The sequence below is a fragment of the Schistosoma haematobium genome, chromosome 3 (genome assembly GCF_000699445.3).
Source record: "Schistosoma haematobium chromosome 3, whole genome shotgun sequence".
NCBI classification, from domain to species: Eukaryota; Metazoa; Platyhelminthes; class Trematoda; order Strigeidida; family Schistosomatidae; genus Schistosoma; species Schistosoma haematobium.
The window spans coordinates 12532088-12546397 of record NC_067198.1 but is presented as its reverse complement, the minus strand read 5'-3'; the positions used below and the strand labels follow the sequence as shown (position 1 = coordinate 12546397).

The 14310-nt window shown below is 38.4% G+C and overlaps 1 protein-coding gene across 2 annotated transcripts in view; it reads left to right on the top strand.

Moving 5' to 3' along the window:
* Positions 1-6255: 6255 nt before the first annotated feature.
* CABIN1_1 (Calcineurin-binding protein cabin-1) overlaps positions 6256-14310 on the top strand; it is a 54421-nt gene continuing 46366 nt past the window's right edge. Inside the window, exons 1-6 of one of the 2 annotated variants that reach the window (XM_051207974.1) lie at positions 6256-8004; positions 8254-8376; positions 9080-9187; positions 10628-10808; positions 13856-13985; positions 14026-14071. Coding sequence is in view for 1 of the 2 variants with exons in the window: in XM_051207975.1 (XP_051068957.1) it covers positions 13879-13985; positions 14026-14071 (153 nt within the window). In the remaining variant the exon portion in view is untranslated. Of the gene's footprint in view, positions 8005-8149; positions 8377-9079; positions 9188-10627; positions 10809-13855; positions 13986-14025; positions 14072-14310 lie in introns of those variants that run through there. The other variant, XM_051207975.1, reaches the window with a different exon arrangement.

The window sequence follows — 14310 nt, the reverse complement described above, 5'->3', positions numbered from 1 at the left end:
GGAATTAGATATTGATGAAATAAATAGGCTAGGTCACTTATGGGGAGAGAAAAATTCGGAAATAAGATAGCACATTGTAACCTACCCCTTGTAGTGGTAAATAAATCCCCAACATAAATAGCTCTGTATGTTTTCAGCATTGGTTCTAACCCCATTGGTTTTACTGAACACATCCTAACTGGACGTGGTTAGTCAATCATCCGCATGAGAACACGAATGGGTACGCCGTGCTTCGCATCCGCTGCAATTGCCAGCCAGCTTCGACCAAATGCTTTTTAACATATCGATTGTTTTCCAGTCATATATTCGAACCCTTCCACTTCTGACTTCTGATTTGACTGGGTTGGTATACTTCGATTATAGAGGTGTCACGTGTAAAGGCGTTGCGAAACTCCAAATGTCGTTAGCATCTTTACATTTTTATTAGATTGCAATTATGATAGTGTTTTATATACCCACACTTTCAATCTTTGGCCGCAAAAGTTCAGTACACATTTTATGGCGGACGAGTACAAATAAATGTTTGAGAAAATGTTCGCACGAAATAATGATGATGATGTCACAGGTATTCAGTGTTTGACAACGCTTCTACCAGTAACACCTTCTAATATATTTCGTTCCCACCAAGAGAAATCAAAAGACAGAGTCGAGGAGATCGGAAGAGTATATTTGGCGATGACCAATATATCGGAATTCTCTGATCTAATCTGGCTAGCGATTGCGGTTGATGTTGAGCACGGCGTTACCACACGTGATCTGGTGCGGATGCCTGACCGAGCGCCTTCAGCTAGATGAGTCCACTAAAACATATGGTCAGCATCCAATGTCGAAAACTTAATGCTATTTATTTTGGGGATTTATTTACCGCTACAGATCACTCCCCCCCTAGTGGGGCAGTGACGACCCTAAGACGTGGCCAGCCAGAAGTTTAAACCCAACGAGTTTGTCGTTGGTAAACACTCTTCTGATAGCTTACTAAATTTAGCAGCGTCTGGTCGTCTTTCCTTACTATATGGGACGGAGGTACAACATAGTAAAAAAAGAAAATGTACAATGAAAATTTCGGATCCTCATAAACGTCATCGTTCTTTTCCAGCCGTCCTGGAAAAGAAAAAAGAAAATGTAAGTGCATGTCGAAATACACTCGTATGTGCGTAAAAACACAATGTCGGCGAAAAAATGGAAAATAAACTCATGAACACGTAATAGCATTAAAAAAATTGTTTTTTTTTGTTTTGTTTTTTTTAAATAGAAATAAAAAATATATAAGCATATTAAAATTGTTTTTTTTTTTTTAAATAATATAAAATGTCGAGAAATGCCTTACGTGCAATAGTCGTTTAAATGTTCTGGAAATCTCACCCTTCTTCCAGAACGCGTCGTTTTAAGTTTATTTTCGGATACTGTCGAAGTATCATCGTGTGTGTTGGTTGTCGGATGAGGTATTGTAAGTGTCGGAGTCGTGTCGTTCGATTGTACCGAAGGAAAATCCACGTGGATAGGATTTCCTTCTAAATACGCTGCTTTTAAGCGATCGATGCTGATGCTATCGTTTGTTCCATTCTTATCGACTATATAGTACTTAGATTCACGTTGAAGAACTTTGAAGGGTCCTTCGTATGCTGATTCGAAGGGTCGTCGATGCGAGTATCGACGCACGAAGACGTGTGTACTATATCGTAAGTCAGGTTGAACGAAAACATCAGTTGATTGAGGTCGAGTGGAAGCAGGTTTAACTGAACGCATTGCGTTTGTAAGCTTGTTCGTGTAGGAGGTTAGATCCATGTTCATTGAAGAGGATGAAGGATCCACGAATTCTCCTGGAAGTCGAAGTGTCGTTCCATAAACGAGTTGAGACGCAGTGTATCCAATGTCAGCTTTCACTGCATTGCGGATACCTAGTAAGACGAGTGGAAGAGCGTCGGTCCACTGTGAAACGTTTGCTGCTGATAGCGAAGCTTTCAGTTGTCGGTGAAAACGTTCTACCAACCCGTTTGCTTGTGGATGGTAGGCGGTCGTTCGGAAGCGAGTGATTCCTAAAAGTGTGGTCAGACGACGGAAAAGATCAGATTCAAACTGACGTCCGCGGTCTGTAGTGATGGTTGAAGGGCAACCGAAGTTTGCTACCCATCGTTCGACGAATGTGCGGGCCACTGTTTCAGCAGTGCTGTCCTTGATAGGTACTGCTTCTGGCCATCGAGTGAAACGGTCAACGCAGGTTAAGAGATAAGAGTATCCATTTGAATCTGGTAAAGGTCCTACCAAATCCAGATGAACATGGTCGAAACGGGCATCGGGAGTTTTAAACGAGCCTAAGGGACATTTATTGTGTCTGATAACCTTAGATTTTTGGCAGCTTACACAGGAGCGTGCCCACTCCCTCACGTCTTTATTCATTCCAGGCCAGCAAAACCTTTCTGCTATAAGCTTGATGGTTGCACGAACACCTGGATGCGAAAGTTTGTGCAATGTGTTGAAGACATTGCGTCGATAATGTTTCGGCACGATTGGGCGATCCCTACCTGTAGATGTGTCACAAAGTAAGGTTTCTTTACCTGTTCCCATCTGTTTGATGCGTAGTTTAAGGGTTGTAGACGATAACTCGTGCTGAAGATCACTGTCTTCTTTTTGAAGCTCGGCGAGTTTAAGAAGGTCGATTCCTTGGAAACTGTTCAAGGAAGTTATACGAGATAAAGCGTCTGCAACTACATTGTTTGCTCCAAAGATGTGTTGAATATCTGAAGTAAACTGCGAAATGTAGTCCAGTTGTCGAGACTCACGGGGAGAGTACTTGTCAGAAGGAGAGCTTAACGAGAAAGTGAGCGGTTTATGGTCCGTGAAAAGAGTGAATTCACGACCTTCGATGTAGTGTTGGAAATGCCGTACAGCACAATACATAGCTAGGAGTTCCCTACCGAATGTGCTGTACCTCGATTCGGTGTCTAGCAACCTTCTAGAGAAAAATGCCAAGGGTTGCCAGGAGTTGTTAACCCATTTTTGTAAGACTCCTCCGATTGCTGAGTCGGATGCGTCTACTGCGATGCTAATGGGTGCTCGGGTGTCCTGATGTGCGAGCATTGTTGCTTTAGCAATCAGTTCCTTAACTGTGGAGAATGCTTTTCGTGCGGTGTCGTCCAAATTAATGGATTTCGCATTTCCACGAAGTTGGTCGGTCAGAGGTTTCATAAGTAATGCGCATTTGGGTATGAAACGTCTATAGAAACTTACCAGGCCGTTGAACGTGCGTAATTGCTTGACGGTGGTCGGTTCTGGGTAATCCAGAATGGCCGCCACTTTGGTCCTAAGAGGTCGAATGCCTTGAGCATCGATAGTGTGTCCCAGAAAGTCTAACGAGTCGGTTCCGAATTGGCATTTCTGAACGTTTACAGTAATGCCATGTTTTTGAAGTCGTTCGAAAACAAGATCCAGATGCTTGAGATGTGTTTCTCTGTCCGGACTTGCGATTAGACAGTCATCAACATACGCGTGTACGAAGTTGAGACCTCGAAAAACGTCGTCTATGAATCTTTGGAATGTTTGAGCAGCATTCCTTAGACCGAAAGGCATTCGCAAAAATTCATAGAGTCCGAAAGGAGTTATGATAGCTGTTTTCGGTATGTCGTCAGTAGCCATAGGGATTTGGTTATACGCCTTAACCAAGTCGATTTTCGAAAAGACAGTTGTACCTTTCAAGGTAGCTGTCAAATCGTGAATGTGAGGCAACGGGTAACGATCGGGAATGGTTTTCGCATTCAATCGCCGATAGTCACCAGTTGGACGCCAATCGTTGCTGTCCTTTTTAGGGACCATGTGCAACGGAGATGCATATGGGCTACTTGACGGTCGTATGATTCCTAAGTCCATCATGTGATCGAATTCGTTTTTCGCTAACCTTAGCTTTTCAGGAGCTAGTCGTCGTGCTTTAGAGAATACAGGTGGTCCTGTAGTCGTGATGTGATGTGTAACGTTGCTGGTTACACACGGTAGTTTCGGTTGAGTTTGTTGTATCCCGGGGTACTTATCGAGTAGTGGTTGATAGAGTGGGTCTATCATATGTTTAACTGTGACTGGGGATACTCTACAACCAGTAAAAGAAGTTACGCAAACGGACAAATTAGTGTTCCCGTCTACTAGCCTCCGTTTGCGCGTATCGATGATCAGATTGTGGTGTTGTAGAAGGTCCATACCAATGATTGGCATAGAAACATCTGCAACAACGAAAATCCAGTGTATGGGTTTGCGTAAACCCACGTTAAGGTAAACGTACCTTTTGCCATATGTAGCGATCGGTTTTCCGTTTGCCGCCTGTAAGTTTAGGGTCGATTCGTGTAGTCGGTCGTTAGGATTTGCTGGGAGAACGCTAACTTCTGCGCCAGTGTCGACGAGGTAGCGAACTCTCGTTGTCACATCTGTGACGAATAACAGACGGCTTTGTTCGCCGGCTACGGTTGCCGTTAACGCGTGCCGGCTTGGAAGTTTCCCGAATTGTTTTTCGAATCAGTCGGTTTCGTGTTGGGAAAATTGCAGGGTTTTCTGCAATTTCTGGAAAGCTTTCCATACTGGTTATGATACCAGCACCAGTCGGGGTTATCTGTCTCTCGTGGTCTAGAGACAGATCGCTTACGAGAAATGCTTCTACGTGGTGTGCGTGATCTCTTACGGTCGGTACGAAGACTAAGATAACGCGTGAGTGTGTGACATAAGTCGGTTATATCATTCTGAGTCGTGTGAGGCTTTTCTTTGACTGAAAATACCTCGGTAGTAGAAGACTTCGTAATTTCTAGAATGCGGTCGGCAGATGCAGCTAGCTCGTCTAAGCCGTTGTTCTGGAACGAGACCAGAACTGCTTGCACCTGTTGGGGAAGTTTTAACAAGAAGAGTTGTTTGAAAAGACCTTCGTCGAAAGTTCTTGGGCCTATTACCTCTCTCATCCGTTGCAACATGTCCGTCGCAGAACCGTGTTGCAGGTCGATGTTATTGAAGAGTTGATCTAACCTTTGTCGATCGGTTAGATCTCCTCGTTTAAGAATCGAGCGTTTTAAGATTTCGTAAGGATCGGAAACATCACTAGTAAACATACTAGGTGTTACATACCTGTTGAATTCGCGCGGTAGTGCCTTGACTACTGCGAGGAATTGTGCACGTGTGTCGATCACGCCGTGCTCGTGGAAGTCGGCTTCTGCGTAGCAAAACCAGGCTTCGATGTTGTCGGGCCAGAAAGGCATCAGTTGAAACGAAGGTGGGGACAAAGTCTTAAACTTGAGTACTTTAGGTGTCTGTTCAGTCATGATGAAGTATGAAGTACGATAATGAACGAGGGGAAAAAATATATATATCCAAGAAAAAAGACGAAAAAAAATCACAATGTTCAAAAAAAAATAAAAAATAAGGCAATGATATATAAAAAATCCCAAAAAGGAACAGACTCTCAGTTACAATTAGGTGTACCAGATCACGTTGGGTTCACCAATGATGATGTCACAGGTATTCAGTGTTTGACAACGCTTCTACCAGTAACACCTTCTAATATATTTCGTTCCCACCAAGAGAAATCAAAAGACAGAGTCGAGGAGATCGGAAGAGTATATTTGGCGATGACCAATATATCGGAATTCTCTGATCTAATCTGGCTAGCGATTGCGGTTGATGTTGAGCACGGCGTTACCACACGTGATCTGGTGCGGATGCCTGACCGAGCGCCTTCAGCTAGATGAGTCCACTAAAACATATGGTCAGCATCCAATGTCGAAAACTTAATGCTATTTATTTTGGGGATTTATTTACCGCTACAATGAAAACAGTCAAGAGCTCTAAGACAAATAAGAACAATCATATATTAGGCTGACTTAACTGTTTGTTTGTCGCTAGATTCAGTCCAAGATAAAATTCGGGATCTAGTATCTTTATCGCGAGCTCGTATCAGTAGATCGATTACTTTGTAATAGTTTCTTATTGTTTCTGGTATGGTTTCAGGCACTTGGCAATGATCATCTAATATTTGACGAATCTACTGCTTATAATTTGGACCTTTATATTAGTATTGCGACAGAAAATATGTACTCAAAACAACAACCATAATCATAGTTATAGAGACCGATGCAAAGTAATACGTGGCAACACAGTGTGGTTGATATCATATATATTTGCGAACAGTGGCAAAAAATACATATGTTTGGGTAATGATAATCACACGACAAATATAGCCCCATGCTATAGTCAACAACGAGTGTGAAAAGTTTATAATAAGGCGTCAAAATTAATTAACTCTATACTTTCAAGGCCGTTCGTCTATTTTTCCAGGCGTGACCTTGGCTCTATACTGTTCTTCAGCCTTAGAGCTGTTATCTTATTTTTTAAAGGACAGCATATATAAAATTTCTCGACGAATGTCTCATGGAATTATTTTTACCAGTTCGTAACCTGTAGATAATACTTTGTGTGATCAGTTCGCCCTTTAAGAATATAATTTATGGACGAAACAATGAATTTAATACGACAAGTCTAGAATTTTGTCGCATATCCCATCGATCTGCATGTTTAAATCTCATTTTGGCACAGCAGCTGATGTCGGTTCGTGATTAAAACGCTAATTTAAATTAGGGTTAGAATTCTAACCTTAATTCCTAACTTTTAAACTTAGTCCTCACTCATACTAATTTACATACTCCTGCTGACTCTAGTAATCGTGTGGATTGTCCCAAGGTTACCTTAACGCTAGAGTCTCACCGTTTGCTCAATCGTGTTTCAGCGTGGGGTCTCAATTTTATAACATTTTTAATTGATATATTGTACCGATAGTTATTTTCAAATAAAACTTCACACACATAGTGCACTCTCATTTCTTTTCTGTTTTCGTCTTATGACCGTTTAAATAATATCTATATTCCTGATATTTCACGTTAATTGACTTTACCAAAGTATGTTTTTGGTGCATATTTCTTGACAGTCCCTATATCATAATACTGTCGTTAATTGACAGTCATTTGTTAGTGCTGGGACACTGGTTAAAGAGCCTAAGCTATTCCTTCATTCGACGGCACTTGTCCTTCGGATTTACGCCGTATGATTTTTCTGACGTAATTCAAAATATTGAAGACGTTTCAAATTATTGGGAAAATATCTACTGATAATATTCTCAACGAGTTGTGCATCAGTTGATTTGCAGAAATAGTTCTGCTTATATGAGGCACATGACAACAGTTGTCTTGAATATAACTCATAAAGCTGGTTTTAACATCTTTCCAAAGTCTGTAGGTCTCAACTGTCAGAGTTTTTTTTTTTCAGAGTTAATTATATCGGATAAGGTTACTAAAAGCAATGGTATGGAGTGTTCCGTCAAGTGAATAAATCATAGATCAAAATCGATAATTTTCTATCCTTTCAAGTATTTTAAATTCGTTATCGTTGTATACTAGTTGTTTAGTACATGAAGACCCAAGTTTGGTATGTCATTTCCTAGTCCGTATTTTCCGTACCACATCGACTGGGTCTAAATGGTCCGTTGATGCGGAAAAACTTTTCATGAATACGAAAATCCTAGATTGAATATAATTGTTATGCATTACGTCGGGTGAATTATATTCCAGGATAAATATGCTTGCAATATGTTTAACCTGTTACAAAACTATTGGTAACGAGATATTTGAGCGGAAATATTTGTTATGAGGTATTGACCCGGCTTTTGCTCTTGTTTTGTTACTTCAAAAATGTACAGCCGCTTTTTGTTTTATCTTTTTACAGTTCTCATTCAAAGCACTAAATTTTTCAGACAAGCATTCGTTATGTGACTTAGACTCCTCTAATAGTTCGAGCATTGGTGCAAATGAGCATATAAGTTCGCATTTACCTGAAAGAGTCGGTCACACTATTCTTTCCGATGATTATCAATCAGTAAATCCTAAATCTACAATTATTCCAAGCGTTTGTAAATCTTCGGACCTGGGGGAAATATCACCGAACGTCACTAATCTTTTAAAACCCACTAAGACACGAGAATCCGAAGAGGTAATTAAAACTGACCATTATTTTTTATGATTATGAAATAATAGTCATCCGTTTAAAAATTTGTTTCATATTCAGGAATGTGTATTTAAGTGCGACATTTCAGTTTAGTGTATGTTGGATTCGAGAACAGTCTTATTAGTTTTATCTTAGTCAGGTTCTGTGCAGTAGGCTAGATTGTAATGTGATAATGCTTTAGGTTTTGTATTCACAACTGATTTTGTCCTTATATTTGCATTTTTAACTGTCCAGGTCAGAGTGATCAAACTGTATCATATTGCTTTACGTCTTTGCTCATCTGATTGTCCTAATGATGAATGCAAGGCCAGACCTGTCCTGGAAAGCATTCTAAACAGTTTTGTCATTGAAAACAATGTGAGTTTTTTCAGTTTTTGTAAAATCTCGTACCATCCTGTTTCGATTGGTTTTTCATACTTATGATTTTTTAGCATCCGCACAAACATGCTTATAATAGATAGATAGATAGCTCCTCTCGAAATGCTCTCACATGGCTACGCGTATATAGCCTCTGCCAGGGAAGTTTTGCTCACTGCCTTCTCGTGGTGGGGGTGTTATTTACGAAATTGAGAGGACGAAAAGAGAATGTCCGGTGCTTTAACCGGGTTATTGGACATGGAGAGTCCACCTAGGGGAGTTGGAAAACCCAAATTCCAAACCAATGGTGCACATGGGCTTTAGTATCCTGATGGAACACATGGCGTATGAACCATTTATTGGTCACCAGCTACCATAGGACTGTATCTCCTGACGTTGCTCCACTGCCTTGTGGATCAGACCTTTAGGTCGAAGGCTCCGGGTGTGGCCTTCTAAGAAAATCACCTGTTTCGGTTTGGGCACCCGGGTAGTATTATAGCCTACATACAAATTAAGTGACCTGTGTAGTGCATATGTATCTGATTCCCTCTTGTAACAGTATCTATGTGTTCAAATAAATAAATAAATAAACATTTTTGAGTAGATATTATCTTTTTATGCCAAATTATTGATGTATATTGTGTTTCTATTTTTTTAGGCAAAAGAGCCTAATGAATAATTTATTTCAACTTTTATTTTGTAGAAATTAACTCCACAATTAGCATCGGTAAAATTTGCTAGTTGTAAATTACTTGGAAACATTTACTTCAAATTGAACAAAGATGCTGAAGGTATTGATCTGCTTAGTAAGGTAATAGTAATAATAATGACAATGATAATAATAATAGGTCTTTTGAGTATTTATATGTATTATATACACATGTTATTGCTTTATACATTTTTATGATTGTATGTGAATAAAATTATGATTAGGTATACTATTTTAAAATATGATAGTGTTTTTTTAGCCTAGAACAACCTTCTTTTTTATTGCTAAACAGTTGTTAAGTTTTGCATTTTTAAATGGCTTATGAGACGGCTTCAGTCGATGATAATATTTATAATGTATAGTCAGTTCTTTGTTAGCTTTGATTTTAGCTACATAAGTGAATTAATATAAATTTTGTCTTTTTAACTGTCTCAAATTACAGGATAAAGTATTTCAAGTATTCAGTTGTTTGTTTCCTGTTACGAATGAAAAAGGAGTTTAATTACATAGAGCTTGGAGATGAAAGACTAATCAATGTGTTTATACTATCTTTACTGCTAAGGTTCATAGTTATGTACTGAGTTTAATATGTCAAAACCTGAATACTCAGTGTAACAGAATGCATTTCAGTTGCTTTAGAAATGTTTTTATTCGGTAGTTTGAACGCCTTTATATTCGTCCATGAGTTTTCTGCAGTTTGTTTACCTTCACTTTCTGATTAGTTGTTATTATTTATTATATACTACAGATTTTTGTTAGAATATCCATATAGAAGTAAATTATTAATCAGTGTAGAGTTGTTAATCATTATATTGATGGCTATTCAGTTGATGTCAGTGTAAGATAAAAATTATCATTGGATTTGTCAACTCCACTTATGAGATTAGTGTATTATAACTGTATTACTCATGAGTAACTGGTTTTTCTAATCATTTAGTTTCTTTCTTGCATTTTGTTGATTAATCAAATTAATTGTTCGCTTATTGATTGGCACACTCTTCTCTCTGGGAGCATGTTGAACCGATGACTTTTTGTGTTTGTCTGTGCTGATAGACGACTGTTGTTGATAAGTTTATCAAGTTGAATATGAGTTTTTAAAGTTAAACCGATTATGGTCGCAAAATGTCGTGGGTTGATTACAGTTAGACATTAACATCGTTGGATGCGGGATCAGTGGTCTAGAGGTTACGCATTGGCGCGTAAGACCAAACGTTCTAAGTTCGATCTTCTGTGGTAGGTTCGTGTATGTGCACTGTTGCTGAGTCCTGTGCTAGGACGAAACGACCGTCTAGTGCTTCCAGGTTTCCAATGCTGTTCTAACGTGGGTCGGTTCTTAATTTCAATGAGATTTTTTATTTATTGTAGTGCTATGTATATATATATATATTTCTGTGGAGCCAAAACAGTTTTCTTACGTTGATTAACCTCAAATGAGTTATTTTGGTGGTACTAACACTTACATCCTACACACCACTTATTTTTGTTTTCAATATTTTTTTCAACATTTTGGTTTTCCTGTTTTTATTTTCTTTCTCTTCCTAGGCTTTACAAGTCGATTCAAATGATTTAAGTCTTTGGATACGTCTAGCTCGTGCTGCTATTCGTTCAGGTTTCTTTGAAGTTGCCATCAATTCAATAGATCATATATTAGCAAAAAGGCCATCTCATCCACTTGCATTGCAATTAGCTCTGCCACTGTATTTTGCAGTCTCTGAACTAGAGAGTACGCTATATATATTAATTTTTCATCCATATATCTTTTTTATTGTGATGAGTCAAACAGTTTTTCCTACGTGAAGCATCATGTCTACTTATTACATAGAAATCTTTAACGGAAATCTACTCTCGTGTTGGAAGATTTAAATTAGCAAGATTAACTAAAACATCGAATAAGGCAATTGTTGTCGTCAAACTGAACACTTGAGTATGAGATTTAATAAGTTTAATAAAACCGTAAGCATATGGATGCATACACTCACATTTTGGTGATTCATTTCATTTCATTTGCGAATAATGTAGTACCTAGCATGTTCGGGATGCGATTCTCTCCCTCGAAATGCAAAATGTTGCTTCAGGATTGGGTTACATCGACACCCGAACTAGTGATAGGGAGTGAAGTAGTTGAATGTGTCGACCGCTTCACTTATCTTGGAAGTCTCATCAGCCCTTGTGGTTTAGTGTGTGACGAAATCTCAGCACGGATACAGAAGGCTCGACTAGCTTTTGCCAACTTGCGTCGTTTATGGCGTAGGCGAGATATCCGTCTATCAACCAAAGGACGTGTTTACTGCACAGCGGTTCGTTCCGTCCTACTTTATGGCAGTGAAACATGGCCGGTAAGAGTAGAGGATATCCGTAGGCTACTAGTATTTGATCATAGGTGTCTTCGAAACATTGCTCGTATATCATGGGACCATCGAGTAAGTAACATAGTTGTTAGGAAACGGGTACTAGGTAAGGATGACAAATCAATTGATGAAGTAGTGAAACTTCATCAGTTGAGATGGCTGGGACACGTATTACGTATGCCCAACCACCAACTGCCCCGACGTGCTATGTTCAGTGGTATAGGAGTAGGTTGGAAGAAAGCTAGGGGCGGCCAAACCAAAACATGGCACAAGTCCATGAAGTCACTGACAAGTGAACTGAGTCATGTTGGTAGGTGTAGACTACCTGGTTGGGGACCACGAGATGATAGCAGCCGATGGTTAGAGACCCTGAATGACATGGCTCAAAATCGTTCGCAATGGCGCAAGTGCATACACTCTTTGTGTTCTCCCAAATTCTAATCTTCTGAATTCTTCATGTCCCTTTTTTCCTCTTTCCAAATTTATTTCACTGGATTATACTCTTTAAATAACATCTCCAAACCCTAATCTTCCCGATTACTTCTTATACTCTTATTACCTCTACCACTACGGGATTTGAATCGACAACTGTATCTCTGTGCTAATGTGGTGTGGCAACTCGAACTGATGTACGTACGTACGAAGTTCTACGTTGTTACTGACTGACTGACTGACTAGCACTAAGATGCGCTTTGCGAAATTCCCACACCAAGTCAGCATAGAGAGATTAAATTGGGCAGATAAATGACAATGAAGTAGTTAAAAGTCATGGTTAAAAATACTGCATGTTGAGAAAATGGTTAAGAAAACTGAAGTCAACGATTATAGTATTTCATTAACGCTCAGAATCTAAAAGAAATTCAGGAATGAATACATTTGAGCCTTCATAAATAATTTGAAACCATATCACACAAGGTCTCCAACAATTGGTCAAAATTTTCATACAGATCCCAACTTAGTGGTTTATACGTAACAACATGGTTCAGACTAAGTGTCAATAGTTTCATAAACTGACTGAATTTTTCCTCCTGATTTTCTACCAACCTACTCCTACGCCAACCAATGTCACTTGTTAAGGTATGGTGCGGAAGAAATAGTCGAAAACATCGTTATATTTCTACGTGTGCATTTTTTTGATAAAAATCTATGGATATAAAACGCACAATATATTCTTTTTACGAAAAGTACTTTCGTATTTTACCCTGTCTTTAAGTTAGATTCCTCTGACTACTTAATACATCATGATATATCTACCGTAAATGTACCTATTTAAATTATCTTCATCAGGCAAGATCGAATGTTTAAGATCTTTGATAAGACGGGATGAAAAGTCAGAATTAGATTGATTCAATCATTACGATTTTTATTCATCATTACTTGCGGTTTAATTCTATTTAATGATTATTCAGTGTAGTATTCGGTTTTGTTTCCCCGTATAACATTACTTACTTACTTACTTACGCCTGTTACTCCCAATGGAGCATAGGCCGCCGACCAGCATTCTCCAACCCACTCTGTCCTGGGCCTTCTTTTCTAATTCCATCCAATTCTTGTTCATTTTTTTTCATGTCTATCTCCATTTCCCGGCGTAATGTGTTCTTTGGTCTTCCTCTTTTCCTTTGGCCTTGAGGATTCCATGTGAGGGCTTGTTTTGTGACGCAGTTGGGTCCGTATAACATACGATATTCTTATATTAAAAATTAACATGAACTATACTCAGCATATGATTTGTTATAACTGTAATTAATTTTTATGTGTGTGATTTCATCCTAATTAATAATCAAAGTGTGTGTACAATCAATATATAAATGAGTGTATTTCCAACTAGACTTGTCGTGGTCGTTCATGGTTCTAGCTGATTGTGGAATATATTTCCCACTTTGGAACTTAGACTTCTCTCTCTAATTAGCTAGGCTGGGTTGCGACGGAATAGCTAGCTTATTGGTCATTTTGTCACGTTCGCAGATAGGTGAACTCGTAATCTCTTCAAACATAGGAAGATTTGACAACGAGGATGGGATTCGAACCCACGCGGGGAAATCCCAATGGATCTTTTCATCTTAATATTGATTTAGTCTTTGAAATCTTGCTAGAGAGAAGTTGTGTACTGCTTCCGTATAAATGCCTTCTTTTATTGTTACCATAAAGTGTTCATGAAAGTAAGTTAGTTCAGTGAATTATTAGATAAAACTGTTCATATGAATTGGATACTTGTAGAGTAAATTCAATGTTTGTCATGATCTACAATACACTTGTGAATATCTACTTTTTTTCAAGGAATTTCAGTAGCAACACTACAAAATTCATTTGCATTCTCCTAGAATCCTAAACTATTATTATTTATTGTCAATATTTTGCTTTCATTTTTCCCCCCACATACTTATGATTATTGTTTCAACATTTTACGTATGTTTCTGTTTAGTTTGCTTAGAATTATCAGTTCGTATGTTACAAATAGATCCGTTTAGTGAATATGCAGTTTATTTCATTGATCGAATACTTACAATTCAACCAAGTTTACATGAAATGATTCATGATCTGTTCCTGCAAAGGTAATTATTATTTTCTAATTCTGTATATAAATATATTTAGGCCAGATATTTTGAGTCAATTACCGTCATTTGACGAAGCTGAACGGGTAAATTTAATATTTTAAATGTCCGATTAATGAATTTTTAAAATAAATGGATATATGTTTCATCTTTTGTAAAATTTATTATGGGTAAACTAACTGGTTTCACTTCATATAAGAATTGGCATTTATTGTTGAAGAGTTTAAGCAACATAGCTCGAAATCAGTTGCCATGCAGCTAAAAAGTATTCAGTTTTGATCTTCTAAATCTTTTATTATTTATTTATTTTAACACATAGATAGTT